General features: G+C 39.0%; 1 protein-coding gene across 1 annotated transcript in view; it reads right to left on the bottom strand.

Annotated features, from left to right (window-relative positions):
• Nucleotides 1-21,679, bottom strand: part of TTC28 (tetratricopeptide repeat domain 28) — a 951,873-nt gene extending 930,194 nt beyond the window's left edge. Inside the window, exon 1 of the mRNA XM_053702081.1 lies at nucleotides 21,482-21,679. Coding sequence (XP_053558056.1) covers nucleotides 21,482-21,517 — 36 coding nt within the window. The 5' untranslated portion in view covers nucleotides 21,518-21,679. The remainder of the gene's footprint in view (nucleotides 1-21,481) is intronic.
• Nucleotides 21,680-23,239: the final 1,560 nt, after the last annotated feature.

The raw sequence follows: 23,239 nt of genomic DNA, 5'->3' as shown, positions 1-23,239 counted from the left end.
ACACCTAATCTAATCCCCCTAACAAAATAAAAAAGCCCCCCAAAATAAAAAAAGCCCTACCCTACACTAAATTACAAATAGCCCTTAAAAGGGCCTTTTGCAGGGCATTGCCCTAAAGTAATCAGCTCTTTTACGTGTAAAAATAATTACAAATCCCCCCAACATTAAAACCCACACAACCAACCCTACTCTAAAACCCACCCAATACCCCCTTAAAAAAAACTAACACTTACCCCTTGAAGATCACCTTACCAGGAGAAGTCTTCATCCAACCGGGCCAAAATCCTCAACGAAGCCGGGAGAAGTCTTCATCCAAGCCGGGCGAAGTGGTCCTCCAGACGGGCAGAAGTCTCCATCCAGACGGAATCTTCTATCTTCATCCATCCGGCGCGGAGCGGGTCCATCTTCAAGACATCCGACGCGGAGCATCCTCTTCATCCGACGGCTAAGACTGAATGAAGGTTCAGCCAATCGGAATTAAGGTAGAAAAAAATCCTATTGGCTGATGCAATCAGCCAATAGGATTGAGCTTGCATTCTATTGGCTGATTGGAACAGCCAATAGAATGCCAGCTCCTATTGGGTAAGTTTTAGAGTAGGGTTGGTTGTGTGGGTGGTGGGTTTTAATGTTGGGGGGGGGATTTGTAATTATTTTTACAGGTAAAAGAGCTGATTACTTTGGGGCAATGCCCCGCAAAAGGCCCTTTTAAGGGCTATTTGTAATTTAGTGTAGGGTAGGGCTTTTTTTATTTTGGGGGGGCTTTTTTATTTTGTTAGGGGGATTAGATTAGGTGTAATTAGTATAAAAATTTTGTAATTTGTTTATTAATTTCTGTAATTTAGTGGGGGGGTTGTACTTTAGATAATTTTATTTAATTTTATTTAATTTAGGGAATTAATTTAATTATAGTGTAGTGTTAGGGGTAATTGTAACTTAGGTTAGGTTTTATTTTACAGGTAAGTATTTAGTTTTAAATAGGAATTATTTACTTAATGATAGGAATATTTATTTAGATTTATTTTAATTATATTTAAGTTAGGGGGTGTTAGGGTTAGGGTTAGACTTAGGATTTAGGGGTTAATAACTTTAGTATAGTGGCAGCGATGTTGGGGGCGGCAGATTAGGGGTTAATAAATGTAGGTAGGTGTCGGCGATGTTAGGGACGGCAGATTAGGGGTTAATAATATTAAACTATTGTTTGCGAGGCGGGAGTGTGGCAGTCTAGGGGTTAATATGTTTATTATAGTGGCGGCGACGTCCGGTTCGGCAGATTAGGGGTTAAAATTTTTATTTTAGTGTTTGCGATGCAGGAGTCTCTCGGTTTAGGGGTTAATAGGTAGTTTATGGGTGTTAGTGCACTTTTTAGCACTTTAGTTAAGAGTTTTATGCTACAGTGTTGTAGTGTAAAACTCTTAACTACTGATTTTAAAATGCGGTATCAGTCTTGACAGGAGAGGGTCTACTGCTCACTTTTTCCAAGACTCGTAATACCGGCGCTATGCAAGTCCCATTGAAAAAAGAGGATACAAAATTTACGTAAGTGGATTTGCAGTATTTCCAAGTCTGGCCAAAAGAGTGAGCGGTACACCTGTACCTGCAAGACTCGTAATATCAGTGGGCGTTAAAAAGCAGCATTAGGACCTCTTAACGCTGCTTTTTAAACCTAACGCACAACTCGTAATCTAGCCAACTGAAAATTAATTCATACATTTCTGTAAAGAAATAATGTAGGACAAACAAAAAATAGTACAAATATTACTAATTATTAAGCCTGTAATCAGGTTTTGTTGCCAGATAGTTGAAGCTAGATATTTAAAAAAAAAAAAAAACAGAATGATTTCTTGGAAAAAGCAAAGGACTACAAAACTACATTAAAAAAATCAACGTAGTATGCCATAGTATGTTTTTAACTTTTTTTTTTATATTTATTTACATGGGGAGTTTTTTCTCTCTCAACAGTCAAAAATGTGAGAGTAAAGAAAAAGATGAAAGACCAATTTCTATGGGAAAAAGGCAGTTTCGTCAATTTAGATTTTTGAGAATTGCCTTTCTGTGTGTCCCGCGAAATAGATTTTTCTGTTAGTCATGCTACATGCAAACCATATTGCTACTGGGAAACTACAAGACAAGCCAAAAGCTATGACACGCTGAAAATCATTAGCATTTATTTTTCCCCCTCTTGCATCAAAAATGACTGGTTGCTTAACCAAAGCATTATTTCTGTTTGTGGGATTTCTGAGGAATCTATCATCTCTACTGCTTGTGGTGTTTCTGCCAGGCTATTTTTCATTAAAATGTTTTTGTTTTCCATAGCCGCTAGTAAGCAATACCAAGTACATAATGTACACAGAACAATCACACCTGATGCTCTTGCAAATGTGACAGGGATCATAACAGATCATTTCGGTTTGGCAATAGACTGTAATCCACAGGAGCCTGAGAAGGATTTTCCTTTTTTTTTAAAGGGACATAAAACCCCAAATGTTTCTTTTTTGTTTGAGATAGAACATATATTTTTAACCCCTTAGTGACCAGACCATTTTTCAATTTTCTTACCGTTAAGGACCAGGGCTATTTTTACATTTCTGCGGTGTTTGTGTTTAGCTGTAATTTTCCTCTTACTCATTTACTGTACCCACACATATTATATACAGTTTTTCCCACCATTAAATGGACTTTCTAAAGATACCATTATTTTCATCTTGTCTTATAAATTACTATTAAAAAAACATCTACAGCCACCAAAAAACACCCATGCTAATAAGTTTCCAAATTTTGTCCTGAGTTTAGAAATACCCAATGTTTACATGTTATTTACTTTTTTATTTACAAGTTATAGGGAAATAAATAAAAGTAGCACTTTGCTATTTCCAAACCATTTTTTTTTTTCCAAATTAGCGATAGTTACATTGTAACACTGATAACTGTCAGGAATCCCTGAATAATCCTTCACATGTATATTTTTTATTTTAGTAGACAACCTAAAGTATTGATCTAGGCCCATTTTGGTATATTTCATGCCACCATTTCACCGCCAAATGCGATTAAATAAAAAAAAATGTTAACTTTTTCACAAGCTTTTTCACTGAAATTATTTACAAACAGTTTGTGCAATTATGGCACAAATGGTTGTAAATGCTTCTCTGGGATCCCCTTTTAGGGTTAATTTTAGCTTTAGTGTAGTAGACAAGCCAAAGTATCTAGGTCCATTTTGGTATATTTCATGCCACCATTTCACCGTCAAATGCGATCAAATAAAAAATATTGTTAACTTTTCACTAACTTTAGGTTTCTCACTGAAATTATTTACAAACAGTGTATGCAATTATGGCACAAATGGTTGTAAATGCTTCTCTGGGGTCCCCTTTGTTCAGAAATAGCAGACATATATGGCTTTGGCATTGCTTTTTGGTAATTAGAAGGCCGCTAAATGCTGCTGCGCACCACACTTGTATTTTACCCAGCAGTGAAGGGGTTAATTAGGTAGCTTGTAGGGTTAGTTTTAGCTTTAGTGTAGAGATCAGCCTCCCACCTGACATATCCCACCCCCTGATCCCACCTTGACCTCCCTTAAACAGCTCTCTTCCCTCCCCCACATCACAATTGTCACCGCCATCTTAAGTACTGGCAGAAAGCCCGCCAGTACTAAAATAAAAGGCTTTTTTTAAATATATATATATCCTCCATGTGTATCTGCACTCGCAATACAATTAGGTCATCAACCAGGGTGCCAAGTCGGTAGTATTTACAGTCTGTTTCAATGAAGGACTGCACTCACTGGATTTAGATACAGGATTAAATATTTATTGTGTTAACATTTCGGGGTTCGCAGACCCCTTCCTCAGACGTCTGGTCTGAGGAAGGGGTCTGCAAACCCTGAAATATTACCACAATAAATATTTAATCCTGTATTAAAATCCAGTGAGTGCAGTCCTTCTTTGAAATAGACTATATATATATATACACTGGGAGTGCAGAATTATTAGGCAAGTTGTATTTTTGAGGATTAATTTTATTATTGAACAACAACCATGTTCTCAATGAACCCAAAAAACTCATTAATATCAAAGCTGAATAGTTTTGGAAGTAGTTTTTAGTTTGTTTTTTGTTATAGCTATTTTAGGGGGATATCTGTGTGTGCAGGTGACTATTACTGTGCATAATTATTAGGCAACTTAACAAAAAACAAATATATACCCATTTCAATTATTTATTTTTACCAGTGAAACCAATATAACATTTCAACATTCACAAATATACATTTCTGACATTCAAAAACAAAACAAAAACAAATCAGTGACCAATATAGCCACCTTTCTTTGCAAGGACACTCAAAAGTCTGCCATCCATGGATTCTGTCAGTGTTTTGATCTGTTCACCATCAACATTGCGTGCAGCAGCAACCACAGCCTCCCAGACACTGTTCAGAGAGGTGTACTGTTTTCCCTCCTTGTAAATCTCACATTTGATGATGGACCACAGGTTCTCAATGGGGTTCAGATCAGGTGAACAAGGAGGCCATGTCATTAGATTTTCTTCTTTTATACCCTTTCTTGCCAGCCACTCTGTGGAGTACTTGGACGAGTGTGATGGAGCATTGTCCTGCATGAAAATCATGTTTTTCTTGAAGGATGCAGACTTCTTCCTGTATCACTGCTTGAAGAAGGTGTCTTCCAGAAACTGGCAGTGAGACTGGGAGTTGAGCTTGACTCCATCCTCAACCCGAAAAGGCCCCACAAGCTCATCTTTGATGATACCAGCCCAAACCAGTACTCCACCTCCACCTTGCTGGTGTCTGAGTCAGACTGGAGCTCTCTGCCCTTTACCAATCCAGCCACGGGCCCATCCATCTGGCCCATCAAGACTCACTCTCATTTCATCAGTCCATAAAACCTTAGAAAAATCAGTCTTGAGATAATTCTTGGCCCAGTCTTGACGTTTCAGCTTGTGTGTCTTGTTCAGTGGTGGTCGTCTTTCAGCCTTTCTTACCTTGGCCATGTCTCTGAGTATTGCACACCTTGTGCTTTTGGGCACTCCAGTGATGTTGCAGCTCTGAAATATGGCCAAACTGGTGGCAAGTGGCATCTTGACAGCTGCACGCTTGACTTTTCTCAGTTCATGGGCAGTTATTTTGCGCCTTGGTTTTTCCACACGCTTCTTGCGACCCTGTTGACTATTTTGAATGAAACGCTTGATTGTTCGATGATCACGCTTCAGAAGCTTTGCAATTTTAAGAGTGCTGCATCCCTCTGCAAGATATCTCACTATTTTTGACTTTTCTGAGCCTGTCAAGTCCTTCTTTTGACCCATTTTGCCAAAGTAAAGGAAGTTGCCTAATAATTAACATGCATAAAGAGGATGATGTGGTCAAAATACTCATTTGCCTAATAATTCTGCACTCCCTGTATGTATATATATATATATATATATATATATATATATACTGTATACACATTTTTTTTATTTATTCTGCAGTGTTGGATTCCTCTTAGCCCCCAACCTCTGTGATCCCCCCCAAACAGCTCTCTAACCCTCTACCTATTTGTTGCCATCTTGGGTACTGGCAGCTGTCTGCTACTACCCAGTTTGCAAAAAAAAAAAAAAAAAAGTGTTTATAGTTTGTTTTTTTTTAAAGCCAGTGTAGCTGCCCTCCCCTCAATAGCCTACCCCCTCCCCCTCCAAGATCACTTTCTTCACATTTATTCAGTCCCCCCTCTTTCCCTCTCCTTCCATCCCATACAATTCGATATATGTAATGTGCGCACGCTCCCAAGCACCACCCCCTGCGTGCTCCCACCCACCACCCCCCGCACATTCCCAACCACTCGCGAGCACTGGATAAAGAGGATCCGGAAGTGATCCAGTGATGGGCCTCCCACCCGCCTCCCTGCTATGGCTCCCACCCGCCAACGATCGGCACCATCGCTGGACGATGCAGAGAGGGCCACAGAGTGCCTAAAAAAGGGTATTGCTAGATGCCTCAATATCGAGGCGATCACGAACGCTTCCACCGCTTGAAACCCCATAGGACGTGTCAGGCACGTCCTTGGTCCTTAACTGACACTTTTTGTAGGACATGCAAGACACGTCCTTGGTCGTTAAGGGTTAAACAGCTTTGAAATGTTCTTCTAGTATCGATTTTGGTTAATTTTCTTGGGGTCCTCTATTTATAAGGACTACTGTGAGCATATTTTCATCCACCAATCAGCAGCAAGCTTCCAGTTTCTAAGTTACAATGATCACATGTCAAAAATGACAAGCCATTGTTTGTTTATCACGGCTTGTCTTGACTTCTCCCCTTCTCTACCTGTGAGCATGTATGTGATTAAAAGTGTGAAATTTATTTTAATAAAGTGTATCATATGTATTTTTTAATAAAGTTTAATATTTTATAATTGTATTTTTATAACAAATTTTTGTTGTGTTTTTTATCCCTAAGTTTTACATAAAATGTCAAAATACCTCTTGCTAAATATACTGGGTTGTCTAAATTTCGAAGATTTAACTTTTGGGCAGCAGCTTTGGATTGGGTGACCACATGAAACCCACATTTTTTCTTTCATGATTCAGATAGAGCATAATAATAATAATTTGTATTCTATTATCAGATTTGCTTAGTTCTTGCTATTCTTTGCTGAAAAGATATCTAGATAGGTAGCATGCTCTTGTCTGGAGTGCTTCATGACTGGAAATAGTGCTGCCATCTAGTGCTCTTGCTAATGCATAACATGTTGCAAGACTGCTTCCATATAATACTGCTTTTCAGTAAACGATAACAAGAAAATGAAGACAATTTGATAACAGTAAATTGGAGAAAAAAATTGTATGCTCTATCTGAATCATGAGATAAAAAAATTGGGTTTTATGTCCCTTTAAGCTTACAGTCCAAGCAAATGTTATTGTTAAACCAATAATTACACCCTTGTAGTATTTGGCTTATATTTGTTATACATTAAGTAGAAACCTAAACATATGGGGTATTCCTAAAATCAAGACAACATAATGAATCCATTCCTGACACCTGACAGCATACTGCTAGACTTCAATATACAGAAAACCACCAATACCTGCCCCCCACTAATACAGAAAAAGCTTACATGCTTTTCTGGTAATGTAACAGAGTAAAATTGAAAGCCACAGCACCATCCTGTGGTGGGAATACTGCATTACACACCATAGTAATAAAGGGACACTCAAGTTAAAATAATCTTTTTATGATTCAGAAAGAGCATGAAGTTTTAAGACCCTTTCCAATTTAATTGCACAGTCTTTTTTATATTCACACTTTTTGTGAAACAAGATTCTACTGAGCATGCGCACAAGCTCACAGGGTATATGTATAGTAGTCTATGGATTGGCTGATGTAAGTCACATGATACAGGGGGCTTTAAAATGGGAGAAATAATTGAGAACTCCACAGCAAAATAAAATACCTACATAGGGTATATGTATTTTTTCTGCTGTGGAGTTCCTTGTTTGGACTTTACTGGCTATACATGTGTCTGGACCTGTGCACTTTACTCCCTGAGAGAGCCAGCTGGGGGGCTCTAAAACATCCAGCTTTTGTTGTTTGCACTATCTGTTAAGTGTATTATGCTTGTGAGTTTATCTCTATGGTGTGAGAGCTTCTGAGTCTCTTTCTTGAGACTATTTCATGATATACTGTGCCATTTGAGCACCTTATTGTTTTTTTCATTACAGTAATTTGAGCCAACATCTGAGGAAGAGCTGGTCCTGGTGCACCTTTTGAGGACTATCAACGGCAGCCAAGGAGGGCGCCTTTGTTCTTTTGGACCATTCATGTGGGACTTTATGTTCTGGCCAGAATGTTCAACAATTCATAAACAGAAGATGAACATTTGTGGTAGTATATGGGACAGCTTGTGTTAAGCCCACAGTGTACATCATAAAAGGTCTTCTAGTTGTTCTGTTTTATCAACACTGGAAGCAACCATCAGTTCTGCACACCTGCAAAATACTCATCACATCTCACAATTTTCTTAACATTCAAAGATACTGAAAAAATGTTCAAGTCTCAAATTTCAATTGCAAGGGAATAATAGATAAAGGTTGTTTTAGAAATAAAGTTTTGATATTCACCTCATACAGTGGCCATTTAATGTAAAAATACATTTTAACCGTTGGCAGCTTCCCCAGATTAGCTTAGCAAAATAAGTAAGAAAGGTGCTGGCTGACAGACTACATGCTTTTTTCCTATATACTGGCCATTGGATTATGCCGATTATTAGTTAAAATCTCCCACAATCCACTTGGCTTGTTAAAGAATTTCTTCGGTGAAAAGAATTATATAACGTCTCTATTTAAATTATATATTACACTCATTTGTGGAATAAATGATGTACCATTTTATGGTAACAAATACTACAATTTGTCCTGGCTAGACATTTCAGTAATTCAGCACTTAATACCAAAATTTAATTTTGAAATAGCTAGATCATAAATGTTGAAACATATCTGCATTTAAAATTACACTACAGGCTACAAATTAAACATATTAAAAGCTACCTAAACTTATTGTGGGATTATTAATGTAGTTTGTGCACATACATATGAATTAGTACATACAGTCTTGAGGAATAACCAACACAATTTTTATCAGTGGGCAGATTTATTAAGCATTTGGACAACCATGTTTTTTATTTAATAAACAACTGTCAAATTCAGAAATATACATTTTCTTATATTTACAAAATATATTTGCATGGTCCTTCATCTATACTTCCAGAAAGTCATGAAAATAATCTCCATATTCTGTAACTTGCATCTAAAATGCGTGGCCTCTTTCTGTCACTCTGGGTTTACGCTCCTTACTGCGCCCTTTTGTATAACACTCCTTTCCTCTATGCCTTGTTTAACTCTTAATAACCACTCTTCTCTCTCTTTGGTTCCTGTTTAATATGCAGCACGTCTTTCCACACACAAACAATAGTGAATGTTCAGTACAAAGACTTGGAACAATATATTCAATAATAGAATAAAAATATAAAACATTTTCCTCACTGGCCCCATATTTGCTTTATAAATTGGTTAAACTATTAACTAAAAGCAGCAAAACAAAAATTCATAAAAATCATGAACCTTTAGGTTTTTTTGTTGTACTGTTTCTGCTCTTGTTTTCCAGCTTTCCCCTTTTATTCTGCTCTGGCTCTCATGAATTTTCTGGTACAACTCTATTTTAGATTTTAGGATGGTATATGACAATCACACACTAGATTACAAGTGGAGCACTAAATTATTGCACACCTGCAAACGGGCACAGGAAAATTAACCAGTCATTACAAGTGGCTGGTTATTTCTACCGCAATCTCACGGTAGCAATAAGTGCTTATAAAATCTCTGGTTAATTTTATAAATGTGCCCTAAATGCCCCAAAATACAGTGTAGCAACATCTTTATTTTTTAATAAAATAACTGCACAAGGCAGTATTTTGGGGCTAAAGTTGGTGAGAGTGGGGTGTTAGAAAAAAACAGCACTGAAAAGTGCTTTTACATTGCGGACTATGGGAACTGTGTGTTCCCAAATTGGACAAATTCACCCACCAATAAACAAATGATGTCCATGGTTCTGAACCAAAAAGTGCCTGGCTCCTTAGCTTAGATGCCTTCTTTTTCAAATAAAGATAGCAAGAGAACGAAGAAGAATTGATCATAGGAGTAAATTAGAAAATTGCTTAAAATTGCATGATCTATCTGAATCACGAAAGAAACAATTTGGGCTCAGTGTCCCTTTAACCCCTTAATGACCACAGCACTTTTCCATTTTCTGTCAGTTTGGGACCAAGGCTATTTTTTACATTTTTGCGGTGTTTGTGTTTAGCTGTGATTTTCCTCTTACTCTTTTACTGTGCCCACACATATTATATACCGTTTTTCTCGCCATTAAATGGACTTTCTAAAGATACCATTATTTTCATCATATCTTATAATTTACTAAAAAAAATAATTATAAAATATGATGAAAAAATGGAAAAAACACACTTTTTCTAACTTTGACCCCAAAAATCTGTTACACATCTACAACCACCAAAAAACCATGCAAATAGTTTCTAAATTTTGTCCTGAGTTTAGAAATACCCAATGTTTACATGTTCTTTGCTTTTTTTGCAAGTTATAGGGCAATAAATACAAGAAGCACTTTGCTATTTCCAAACCACTTTTTTTCAAAATAAGTGCTAGTTACATTGGAACACTGATATCTTTCAGGAATCAATGAATATCCCTTGACATGTATATATATATTTTTTTTAGAAGACAACCCAAAGTATTGATCTAGGCCCATTTTGGTACATTTCATGCCACCATTTCACTGCCAAATGCGATCAAATAACAAAAATCGTTCACTTTTTCAAAAAAAATTCACAAACTTTAGGTTTCTCACTGAAATTATTTGCAAACAACTTGTGCAAGTATGGCATAAATGGTTGTAAATGCTTCTCTGGGATCCCCTTTGTTCAGAAATAGCAGACATATATGGCTTTGGCGTTGCTTTTTGATAATTAGAAGGCCGCTAAATGCCACTGCGCACCAAACGTGTATTATGCCCAGCAGTGAAGCGGTTAATAAGGGAGCATGTAGGGAGCTTCTAGGGTTAATTTTAGCTTTAGTGTAGTGGAACAACCCCAAGTATTGATCTAGGCCCATCTTGGTATATTTCATGCCACCATTTCACCGCCAAATGCAATCAAATAAAAAAAAAACTTTAATTTGTTCACAATTTTAGGTTTCTCACTGAAATTATTTACTAACAGCTAGTACAATTATGGCACAAATGGTTGTAAATGCTTCCCTGGGATCCCATTTGCTCAGAAATAGCAGACATATATGGCTTTGCTTTTTAGTAATTAGAAGGCCGCTAAATGCCGCTGTGCATCACACGTGTATTATGGCTAGCAGTGAAGGGGTTAATTAGGTAGCTTGTAGGGAGCTTGCAGGGTTAATTTTAGCTTTAGTGTAGAGATCAGCCTCCCATCTGACACATCAGACCCCCTGATCTCTCCCAAACAGCTCTCACTGCAATAGCTGGAAAGCGACTGGAAGCGATCAGGATCGCTTCCACCGCTTTGCAAGACCGACGACGTACGGGTTACTTCCTCGGTCGTTAAGTGTATTTTTTTTTTAGGTCATACCGCATACTTCGTCAGTCGTTAAGGGGTTATAGAGAGCGTAAACCGCTTTAGATGTCTATATAAAAAATTTATTTTTTTATACATAATGAAACTACTTTGCAATATATTTTCATTATTATTTTTTTTATGTAAATTAGCTCTGAAAATTGAGCAATTTCTAATACTCAGAAATTGAAATTCACCCAGCTGAATTTTGAAGGCTAACTCTGCAGATATATGTCCATAATTGGCTTTAAATTTAGTTTATACTAACTTTATGTTGTTGCTATCCTGGTTGTCTGCTGACTTAAGCCCAGATTGGCTCCTCCAAATAAGGCAAATGGGAGAGTTGGAGTTTGGATATTGAAAAATAATTGCAAAAAAAAAATTATGTTAATTTGTTTAAAAATTTTTAGGATTTGGCTGATGTGTTATTGTTTAGCAGCACAACAGAAATGTATTGTAATTACAAGGTGTTTACTGTCCCTTTAATAAATATATTGTTTTACATAAACCTACAGCACCTATCACTGCAAAGAGTGTGATTCCATCTCACCACTAACCTCACTAAGATCTCCTGTTAAAGCAACAGGAAACACAACGCTTTTCTTCCATTATCACATTTTCTTATTCTCTTGGTATCATTTGTTGAAGTAGCAGCAATTTGGGAGCTAGCTGAACACATTGGGTGAGCCTAAGACAAGAGACATATATGTGCAGCCACCAATCAGCAGCTAGTTCCCAGTAGGGCATTGTCACTTCTGAGCCTACCTAGGCATGATTTTAAACAAAGGATATCTAGAAAACAAAGGCAATTAGATCATAGAAGTAAATTGTAAAGCTGTTTAAAACTGAATGCTCTGGGGTATATTTATTATAGTGCGACTAGACATGATACTATGTAGCATATCTTGTCTGCCGCACATCTATAAATGTAGACAGCATACGCTGTCGGTATTTATCATTGCACCAGCAGTTCTTGTGAACTGCTGGTGCAATGCCTCCCCCTGCAGATTCGCTAGCAGGGGGTGTCAATCAGCCCGATCATATTCGATCGGGTTGATTTCTCTCCGCGGTATCAGAGCAGGTGGACAAGCTATGGAGCAGCGTTCTTTAGAACGCTGCTTCATAACTTCTGTTTCCGGCGAACCTTCAGGGGCATCAAGCTCTATGTGGAGCTTGAAAAATCGGCCCCTCTGTCTGAATCCCGAAAGTTTAATTTTTACTTTACTGTCATTTTAAATCAACATTCTAGTTTTATTAAAAATGCTCTGTTTTACTTTTAGCAAATTCCCCTCTCACACCATGGCCTAGATAACAAGTGGAGCACAAAAATATTAGCACTATTGTTCATTAACATTGCTAGAGTTAAATCAATAGCGCTTTTATTTTTACAAGTACAGAGTTATTTGTTATCACTCAAGAGAAAGTCAAGGGTGCTAACATCTGTATATCGTTCTGTGCTATACTGTTAATATTGAGAGCCCTGGAGGAGTGCCTACTGCGGAGGGGCATATGACCCTAGCGTAGGTCCAGGAAAGTAGATGAGTGGTTAGGAAGTGGATAGGAGGGGCCTGGGAGAAGGTTACATTAGAGTGGGGTGTGCCCTGAAAAGAGTGCCAAGATCAGTCTGCAGGGTCCGTGGGGGAAGAAGCTTGCTATTTTCTACCACGTACCTTGCAGCATTCCAGCTCTTCAGGAGTTGATAGCGGCAGTCACGGCCCTGGCTCATGCCAGGGGCACCGACTGGGTTAGGGAGCAGCTGGCTACGGTGAGCATCGCGGTGCCTGAAGGAGTGGAATCGGCGGGACGGGGCAGGACAGCAGGGCCTCCTGGAGGGAGGCCAGCCAGGAGGGCCAGGCCACCAGTGCGGCTTAGTCCAGAGCTGACAGGCAGGATGGATATACATAGTGGTGGTAGACATGGGGAGGTTAGAAGTGAGCCCGGTTCAAAGAAGCGGCAGGGAGAGCAGAACGGAGGTCGGTCGAAGGAATAGGAGGCCAGAAGAGGAAAGACCCCGGAGGCCAACAGCACGGGACCAGCTACGGCACATATCAGCACAGGTGAGGTGACTGGGGTGGCTGCAGAATCATCTACAAACACAAGTAATGTGGGTTATGCTTCTGAAGGGGTGTCAGCATTGTTGAAAGGTTTAAAGGACTTAGTAGCGCAGGTGGAGAGGCAGTGTGGAGAGGGAGGTAGTGTAGCGGGAGTCTGGGGCCAGCAGGTGGGAGCTCAGGGAGCACCAGGGGGTGTGACAGGAGGATCCATTAAGGTGGCCGAAGTTGCTATGAGTAGACCATGTTTGTGCACTATTGGGCCGCTGGGCATACATCTGACTCAGGAAGTCAAGGAGAAGATTTGGAAGCGGGAGTTCTTGGAGATTTTTTCTTTGCTCCCTCTGGAGCAGTTTGTGGAGATCAAGGAGGATCCGAAAGCGAAGCAGGGAAAGAAAGAGGAGGAGGAGCGCAAGAAGAGGTACCAGAAGCTGCCAAAAACCTTTGGGAATTGGTCCCGGGCATTTTGTATATTGGCCAGTGTAACAGCAGAGAAGTACCCTGACCAAGGTTCAGCATTGTTCTGCTACTTTGATGAAATATCCGCGGCGTATCAGACATATGGAGGGATGGCGTGGTGGAGGTACGACGAGCAGTGAGGCCGGATATGAAGTGGGATGATCGACCGGATATGAAGTGGAATGATCGGGACATGGGTATCTGGCTGGAGATGATGACGCCTCTTAGAGGGGGACAGTCCTTTCGGGCTCAGGTAGGACGGGTGCTGGAGGAGCCGGAGTCACAGCGGTGGTGGTACTCAGAAAAGGCCTTTGCTTTCAGTTCAATGATGGACAGTACAGATTTGGGGGGTCATGTAAGTATAAGCAAGAATGCTCAGGTTGCAGGGGAACTCATGCGTTCTCAAAATGCTTTAAGAGGGGGAGAGGGCCGGTCAAACCAGGGGACGTGATTGCACAGGGCATGGACCCCGATGAAGGTCATAGAGATGGTGCCATGTTTAAGACGGTACGCTAGGGGGAAGAAGGGGAGGCTGGACACGGAGCTGCTGCTTACCGGCTTTAGTTATGGGTTCTGGATACCGTTTGAAGAAAAAGGGGGGTTTAGGGCACATGGGAATCTGAAATAGGCTAGGTTGTTTCCGGAGGTGGTGAGGAGTAAATTGGGAAAGGAAATAGCATTAGGGAGGATGGCGGGCCCATTCCGGGACATCCCGATGGATAATTTGAGGGTTTCTCCTTTAGGCGTTGTACCAAAGAAGGTATCGGGGCAATTTAGGATGATCCACCACTTATCTTATCCAAAAGGGGATTCAGTCAATGATGGGATTGACCTGGAGGTGGCAGCGGTCCGATATGCATCTTTTGACAGAGCTGTAGATCTAGTGCGGTCAGCAGGGGTTGGCGCACAGATGGCTAAGGTGGACGTGGAGGCAGCCTTTAGACTGTTGCCGGTGGGATCGTTTTTGGTGGCTGGCTCCGGAGGCGGAGGAATCGGGGGTGCAGTGTCCGGAGTCGTTATGGGAGAGAGCTTCGTAGCAGGTTGAACATGGTGAGGGGAGCGGTAGCTCCAGGAACTTGGAAATCCTACACGCAGGTATGGGCCTTGTGGTTTAAATTCTTACAGGACTGGGGTGGGGTCCAATCATCAGAGGACAGAGTTAGGGCCATCCTGGACTGGATGCTGGAATGGCAACGGGTGGGGGTGTCGAAATCCATGGTCAGGAGAAGATTGGCTGCTATAGCATTCTTGTTCCAACTCCTGGGGCTGGAAGATGTGTCCAAATGGTTTATGGTCAAACTGGCAGCAAGGAGTTTGTGTAGAGGTGGAAGGTGCAGGACGGTAGGAGGCCCGTGGTTTTTGCTGTACTAACGAGGATAGTGGACGGACTGCAGGAAATTTGTTCCTCGGACTTTGAGTTCAAATTGTTTAGGTTGGCTTTTGTGGTGGCATTTTTTTTAGGGGCAGCTACAGAGGCTCACGCCTTGGGGATAGAGGTGGCAGGGATTAAGAGAATTGGGAGGTGGGCTTCTAATAGTTATATGTCATATATTAGACCAGCCTTGGTTAGCTGTTAATGCTGTTGTTGTTATTGTTTGTTTATGCAGGTCTGGTTCATTGTTGGCTGATGGGCCACTCGTATATATACTGGGCAAGGAAGGCGGCAGCAGTTAAGGAGAGTGGGGAAAGCTAGGGTGGTCGCCAGAGGAGATCAGCATTCGATGGCTAGGTTTCAGAGGTATGAGGTGGGACCAGTTGTTGGTAAAAGTGGTAGAATATGCTTGTTTGTTCCAACCGCCTGATATATTGTTAATCCATGTTGGGGGTAATGATTTAGGGTTCATGTCGCAAAAAAGACTTAGTGGATGGCATGAAGAGGGATATGAGGAGATTGTTCGAGCTGTTCCCGGGTTTGGTGATATTGTGGTCTGAGATTGAGCCGAGGCTGGCTTGGAGAGCTGCATGGGTTGTTAAAAGGTTGGAGGCATCTCAAAGGAAGGTTAATAGGATGATGAGCAGTTTTGTTAAGAGATTGGGTGGGCTGTCATTACGGCATGTAGAATTTGAAGGGGATTCCGGCAAATGTTTCTTCCTTCGAGATGGGGTTAATTTAAACGAAGTTGGACTGCATTTATTTAATTTTAACTTAAAAGAAGGGGTTACAATGGCCTTGGAATTGGTTGGTGGGGCACGGCGGTAGGCCTTTGCCTGTGGCGTAGTGCTTGCCTGGGGGGATAGCAGTTATGGGTACCTCCTGGATGGGCAGGAGAGAGGTTGGTGGGTAATGTGTTGGAGAATCGGGAATATGGGACTGCTATGGGCAAGCCTTGTGTTTGGGTTTAAGCGTTGTTTATTTATGACTGGTTATATATATATGTTTATAAATAAAAAGCTGCAGCCTTTGTACCCCATGTTGGTGTTGTGTCATTATTTAGATAAGTACCGAGTGGAAGGGTCATGAGAGCCCTGGAGGAGCGCCTACTGCGGAGGGGCATATGACCCTAGCATAGGTCCAGGAAAGTAGATGAGTGGTTAGGAGGTGGGTAGGAGAGGCCTGGGAGAAGGTTACATAAGAATGGGGTGTTCCCTGAAAAGAGCGCCAAGATCAGTCTGCAAGGTCCATGGGGGAAGAAGCTCCCTCCCTTTAGGTTGAGTGAAGAAATGTTGCAGCAGTTGGGCGGAGTGCTTGTCTGGGGGGCAGGAGAGAGGTTGGTGGGTAATGTGTTGGAGAATATGGGACTGCTATGGGCAAGCCTTGGGTTTGGGGTTAAGAGTTGTTTATTTATGACTGGTTATATATATGTTTATAAATAAAAAGCTGAGGCCTTTGTACCCCATGTTCGTGTTGTGTCGTTATTTAGATAAGTACCGTTGGAAGGGTCATAATGTTTACTTCAGACCTTTAAAAAAACGCTACATTTTGCAGCAGCATTTTGGACTGTACCCAGCGTAACACTTGACTAAAAAGATGTAATACAAGCACAATGAGCAAGCTGATAGTGTTCCATGTTTTATCCATTAAAATATAGGACACACATTTGTGGATTGTCTTTTGCAAACGGTTGTGCAAAATATAACGTACACTGTGCTATTATCGATTGTGTTCCACTTGAAATTAAACCCGTATGTTTGGACATTTTGTTATTGAGCTTTATATTGCATAAAACTATGGGTCAGATTACGAGTATTGCGCTAACAATTATGTGATATGTATGTATGTATGTATATATATATATTTATATATATATATATATATATATATATATATATATATTTATATTATTATTTCCAGGCATTTGTAGAGCGCCAACAGATATATATATATATATATATATTGCATTTACATATGTATTTATTTTATATTTATATGTGTACATATGTATTTATACACATATAAACACATAAATGCATATGCACACACACACACACACATACACACACATATATATATATATATATATACTGTATGTATATATATATATATATATATATATATATATATACACAAGTGCATTGGAGCCCTTTTACAGTTAAGTAGATAAATACATGTAAAATCATATTTATGCAATATTCATATTTAATAAAGGTTTTAACTATGTATTTACTGTAAATATTTCACATTCCAATGTTCTGCACATAACACTATATGGTCTAAATATTTATAAATAGATATTCCTATATATATATATATATATATATATATATATATATATACTCATGTATATATAGGTTTAAATATATATTTGTGCAAAAAACATCAGTTATATGTAGAAATATAAATTTAAATAAATGGAACATATTCTGCTATGTGAAGAACATTGGAATATGAAACATTCAAATTTTAATGTCGGGTGAATTGTCTGTTTATTATGAACTTGTTAGTTATGCAGTTCTACTGTATTTAAAAGACCACTAAACACAGTAGAATAGTATAATCCGTAAATGCATAATAAAAAGACAATGCAAAAGCACTTAGTTTGAACTTCAAATAAGTAGTAGATTTCTGACAACATTTTAAAGTTATTTCTGTCTTCCCTCCCACTGCATTATGTGACAGCCATCAGCCAATCACAAATGCATATACGTATATTCTGTAAATCTTGCACATGCTCAGTAGGTGTTGGTGCCTCAGAAAGTGTGCATATAAAAATATTGTACACATTTAGACAATGGAAGTGAATTGGAAAGTTTAAAATTGTGTTCCCTATCTGAATAATGAAAGTTTCATTTTGACTTGAGTATTTCTTTAATAGTCTTTTAATAAAAATACTCACATATCTCTGGAGCACAATAGGATAATTGCACATCTCATATTAGCATCACAAAAGAGTAATAATAGGGATCAATATACATATTTGTCCTTCAACCTGTGATATAATCACTAAACCCACAAATTGCCTTTCTTTGTCAGTAATATTGCAGATTTGAGTTTCGGAATATAAAATGATCTTGTGTTGTTTTCAGTAGCTAACAATGTTAAAGTGAATGTAAATGTTGATGCTAAAGTGCCCGGTTTTTAAAAATTCAATCAAAAACAGGGGCACTTTAATTCATAAAAATTTACATTTCACTCCTGTTGTGAAAAAATACTTACCTTTTAAACTTGACAGCAGTTCCAGCTTCCTCCGGTCGTCGCAAGCCATTTCTGACGTCAGAAATGATGGATAGGTCATCTTCCAATCACGGCTTCCCCCCGGAGAAATTAGTGTCTGATTCAACGCCGTGATTGGAGGAAGCCGGGTTCCTCATTTTAGACCCAGGAAGAGGCTTTGTGACGGGCGGAGGAAGCATGAGCGGCTGTCAAGATTGAAAGGTAAGTATTTTTTCACAACAGGAGTGAAATGTAAATTTTGATGAATTAAAGTGCCCCTGTTTTTAATCTTATTTAAAAAAAAAACGGGCACTTTAACATTAAAATTTACATTCACTTTAAGCTTCTGGGGTTTAACAGGAAACACATTGACAATACCAGCAGGCGCTCAGAAATCATTATCTGCCAAAAACAAGTACAAGATCTTGATCATCCTTTAAATGGGCATTATACACTAAATACATTTTAGAAACTTAGTATTGAGGTTATTTTAAACCCTCTTCCACCAGGTTGAAATCTTAACTTTCATTGGATTCCAGTGCTGATGTGTTTGTACATGTGCAATAAATGTCCTTCAGATAACTGCAGTGCCCCTTTAATTTCGGCCTGATAAATTCAGAATCAAAAACATAATTTAATGGTGATAATATGGTTCATAGCTTTTTAGTTTGCCCATCATCCAGGTAATTACACTGAAAGCACAAGGTTCTTTGGTTTGAAAACAGGACAGACTTAAAAATTACGTGTTGAACTGACGGACTAATTTACCTGGCACAGTGCAGATTTCCTCTCTTCAATGTAGGAAAAACTTCACACACATTACGTGATCGCATGCTTAAATATTTGCGTGACACAGAGCATGAGGAGAGGACATCCAGCATAGCACAGCATTTTAAGGTATCCCATAATTCCTCTCCTAAATATTTTAGACTTATTGGAATACAAAAAGTCAGACTAGGTATAACAGGTGGGCATCTAGATCATATCCTCTTACAACATGAAAGTAGGTGGATCTATAATTTAGACACTCTGAATGGTCATATTCCCCCTTATACCTTTACAGAGTACTGTCCCTTTAAATTTTTCATCTTAGGTGTATATACCTTTAAAAGTATTGATGTTTGACTGTGCATTGTAAACTTATGTTCATCTTTCAATAGCAAAAAATCCTAAGTAATTATTTGATAACAGTCATGTGGAAAATGCAAAAGGAGACCCTACATAAATGTGCGATATTAAGAGATAATAACAATCTGATTTCTTGAGGTTGTGGTGAATTTTGTACCATGAATCATATAACCAATAAGGGGGTAAATTAATAATTAAAAAAAATAAAAAAATAACATCCTGTAGAAGTTTGGTTATACTGTCACCATAAAGATTCAATGGTGAGCTGGAGTAAAATATAACTTTTATTCACACCTCAAGTGAGTACAAAAATAGAGAGAGGTCAGAAAATAGCATTTGGCTGTGGCCGTATTCATAGCTGTTAAATCACAAACACATCAACTCCATATTTAAAACAGTCAGGGCTAGATTTCCAGTGGAGTGCAATATTGCGCTTTCATGAGAGCAATATTGCCACTCCACTCAGTAATACCAGCGCACGGAAATGTATTACAAGTGAAGCACAATGCGGGCGTAACCTCGCGTTTGCTTTGCCTGGAAGCGTTGCGATCACAAGAGCGCGCTTCCATAGGCTCCAATGGGAGCCTCTTTCTCATGCCTTCAGACACGGCAAACCACCTAGCGCAGAGGGCAAGTCACACAGTGTTGGGCACCAATAATGAAATATATATGTACTGTATATGAATATATATACATATATATTTATGTGTTTATATGATTATATATACATATTAACACATGAATATCCCCATTCACCTCAATGTAGAGGCACGTTACACATCACCTCACTTTAACCCCTTATAACTGCTTTGTGCAGACAGTTTATTATTATTATTATTATTATTATTAAAAAAAAGTCATCAACACATAGTCATCAACTCAAATATGTTTAATAATATGCGCTCAAAGGGACATGGCACTCAAAACATTTCTATCATGTACATCAAATAGCAGCAGTTGAATATGTTGAACTTGTTTTATTTTTTGCATAACGAGTTTAAGTAAAAACTTTTTAAGTAACAGGGAGAGCATGGTGTTAAATGGACATGAAACCCAAAAGTTTTCTTTTGTGATTTAGGTAGAACATACAATTGTAAACAACTTTCCAGTTTACTTCTATTATCAAATTTGCTTCATTCTCTTGGTATCATTTGTTGAAGGAACAGCAATGCACTACTGGTTTCTAACTTAACACATGGGAGAGCCAATGACAATATGTATATACTGTATATGAAGCCACCAATCAGTAGCTAGAACCTAGGTTCTTTGCTGCTCCTGAGCTTACCTAGATAAACCTCTCAGCAATGGATAACAAGAGAAGGAAGCAAATTAAATAATAGAAGTAAATTGGAATGTTGTTTAAAATTGTATGCACTGTTTAATCATGACTTTACTGTCCCTTTAAACAACTATATTGACTCTAATGATCATTAGCTATGACAGGGACAGTCAACTCGCACAGAAAAATCACCACACCAACATATATTTTTACAGAAACAAAAAAACAAAACAAAAAGCCCAGTAACAAACATTATATAATAGATGGCAAACAGAAATATTTTGACCATTTAGATAGAGCATTTTATTGTTACATTACATTGACACCTTAGATTCCAATAATGTAATTGTATCCCCCATTTCTGCACAAAGACTATTCCAAATAACAAACTAGAACTTATGTAATTAAATGCTTAACCTGCTCTCCTCCAGCTTCACTCTTTACTAATACATTGCTAGCAATAAGAACACCATCATCTATATTCATAATCCTGAGTACTCCTCCCCCTATTCCCCCATATAACAACCAGGCCACAAGTTTGTGCCCTGGAGCATCCCAAAGCAAAGTTCAAAAGAAAAGTCATTCCTCCAGCCAACACAATGGTGATCACAGGCACCGGGAGATACTGGGGGGGGAAAGAAGTTTGATTTTTGTTTCTAGTGCAAACTGGAGGGAGACAGATCATACACAATAAACAAAAGTTTGGGTGCTATAAATCCCTCCACATAATGAAAACTTAAATCATTACTATGAGTGAAGCATCACTTTATATCCACAGCATTTAAAGGGTTAAAATGGAGTTAGTCAATAAAGACAAAAATAATAAAAAAGTAAAACCTACCCTTTCTTTTCTTTTCATAGCTTGTTGCTCCATCATTGTTTTATTTCTCACAAAGTTTCTTCAGTGAAGAACATAAAGTCCATGATTACTTCGGGGGGGAAAAATAGTATTACTGTGTCCTCCTGTCAATCTCCTATAAACACAGGGTTCAAAGTAACGGTTTAGTAGTGTGTATTTCCCAGGAAAAGTTCGCCATGTTTTCACATCCTTTTCTCATAGCCAAGACTCTCCCCCCTTTTTTTAAGGAGGAGGAGGAGGATAGAGGCGGAAAAAGGTTTCAGTTTTCCCTGCAAAGTCAAACAATGAGCTCAGCCCTGTTGGAGTTAGGTTACGTCCTGCTGGAGCTAAAGGAACCAAGGCAACAGGGGATGCAGTTCTCACTTCTCTCACTGAGGACTGTCCAGTGAGAAAATCCTCTCCCACACCTGATTCACTACAGTTTCTTCTTTGTATCATATCCATAACAATATTTGCTGAGGTTTCTCTAACCAGAACGTTTTTTGCATGATTAGAAAATCTTGGGAGGTGCTAAATGGCAGCAAATATTTTCTAGAACCAAAAACTAATTTCTAGCTGCAAAATAGCATCATAGTGACATTTCACACTGCTAAAGAAATATACGTGTAGAGGATGTCAGAAAATGATTGAAGGAAGAGAAACAATAAATATCTAGATTATGTCTCATGATGGTTTTATTATTTTTTTTTATTATACAACGTGAAGTAACTTAATGTTACCTCACCCCTAAAAGAGCATTCTAGTATAAACAATAAACATAAAATGTACTATATTTTTATAACATTTTATTTATTTTTTAAATATACTTTTTTTTTATGATGTGTTTAACCCCTGCAAAAGATTTATATAGTTAAAGTTATACTACTGTGCCCCTGGATGTATATTATATGTATATTGGATTGTTCCTTTATATCAGCTATATGAAGAAAAGAAAAAAAAAGGAATTGCTAGCAATTTTGTCACAAGAGAATTTTATAAACAATCTGTAATAGTGCTGCACAATTCAAGGCTGAAAGTTATGTTGTGTTATATTTTTGAGAAATTTCTCCTTGAAAATATAGGGAAAAGAATTTATATATCTAATTTTTATAACTACAGAAATTTGAGGTAAAAATTATCTATTTATATAGTAACTAGTCCTAAAGCCCATTCACATGGGCCATTTTTTGCAGTACAGCGGTTCCACCCCTTGTGCTCTCTCCCTCCCCCTCTCTTTTGCTCTCTCTCTCTCTCCCCCCCCCTTTCTTTTGCGCTCTCTCTCCCCCTCTCTTTTAAGCTCTCTTCCCCCTCTCTTTTGCGCTCTCTCTCTCTCCCCTTTCTCTTTTGCGCTCTCTCTCTCCCCCTCTTTTGTGCTCTCTCACCCCCCTCTCTTTTGCGCTCTCTCTCTCCCCCCTCTCTTTTGCCCTCTCTCTCCCCCTCTCTTTTGCGCGCTCTCTCTCCCCCTCTCTTTTGCGCGCTCTCTCTCCCCCTCTCTTTTGCGCTCTCTCTCCCCCCTCTCTTTTGCGCTCTCTCTCCCCCCTCTCTTTTGCGCTCTCCCCCTCTCCTTTGCGCTCTCCCCCTCTCTTTTGCTCTCTCTCTCCCCTCTCTTTTGCTCTCTCTCTCCATCCCTCTCTTTTGCTCTCTTTCTCCCCCTCTCTATTGCTCTCTCTCCCCTCTCTCTCTATCCCCCTCTCTCTCTCTCTCTCTCTCTCTCATCTCTCTCTTCTCTCTCTCCCCCCTCTCTCTCTCCACCCTCTCTCT

The sequence above is a fragment of the Bombina bombina genome, chromosome 2, assembly GCF_027579735.1.
Source record: "Bombina bombina isolate aBomBom1 chromosome 2, aBomBom1.pri, whole genome shotgun sequence".
In the NCBI taxonomy this organism is placed as follows: domain Eukaryota; kingdom Metazoa; phylum Chordata; class Amphibia; order Anura; family Bombinatoridae; genus Bombina; species Bombina bombina.
Note: the sequence above shows the minus strand (reverse complement) of the source record. Positions and strands in the feature narration are given on the sequence as shown.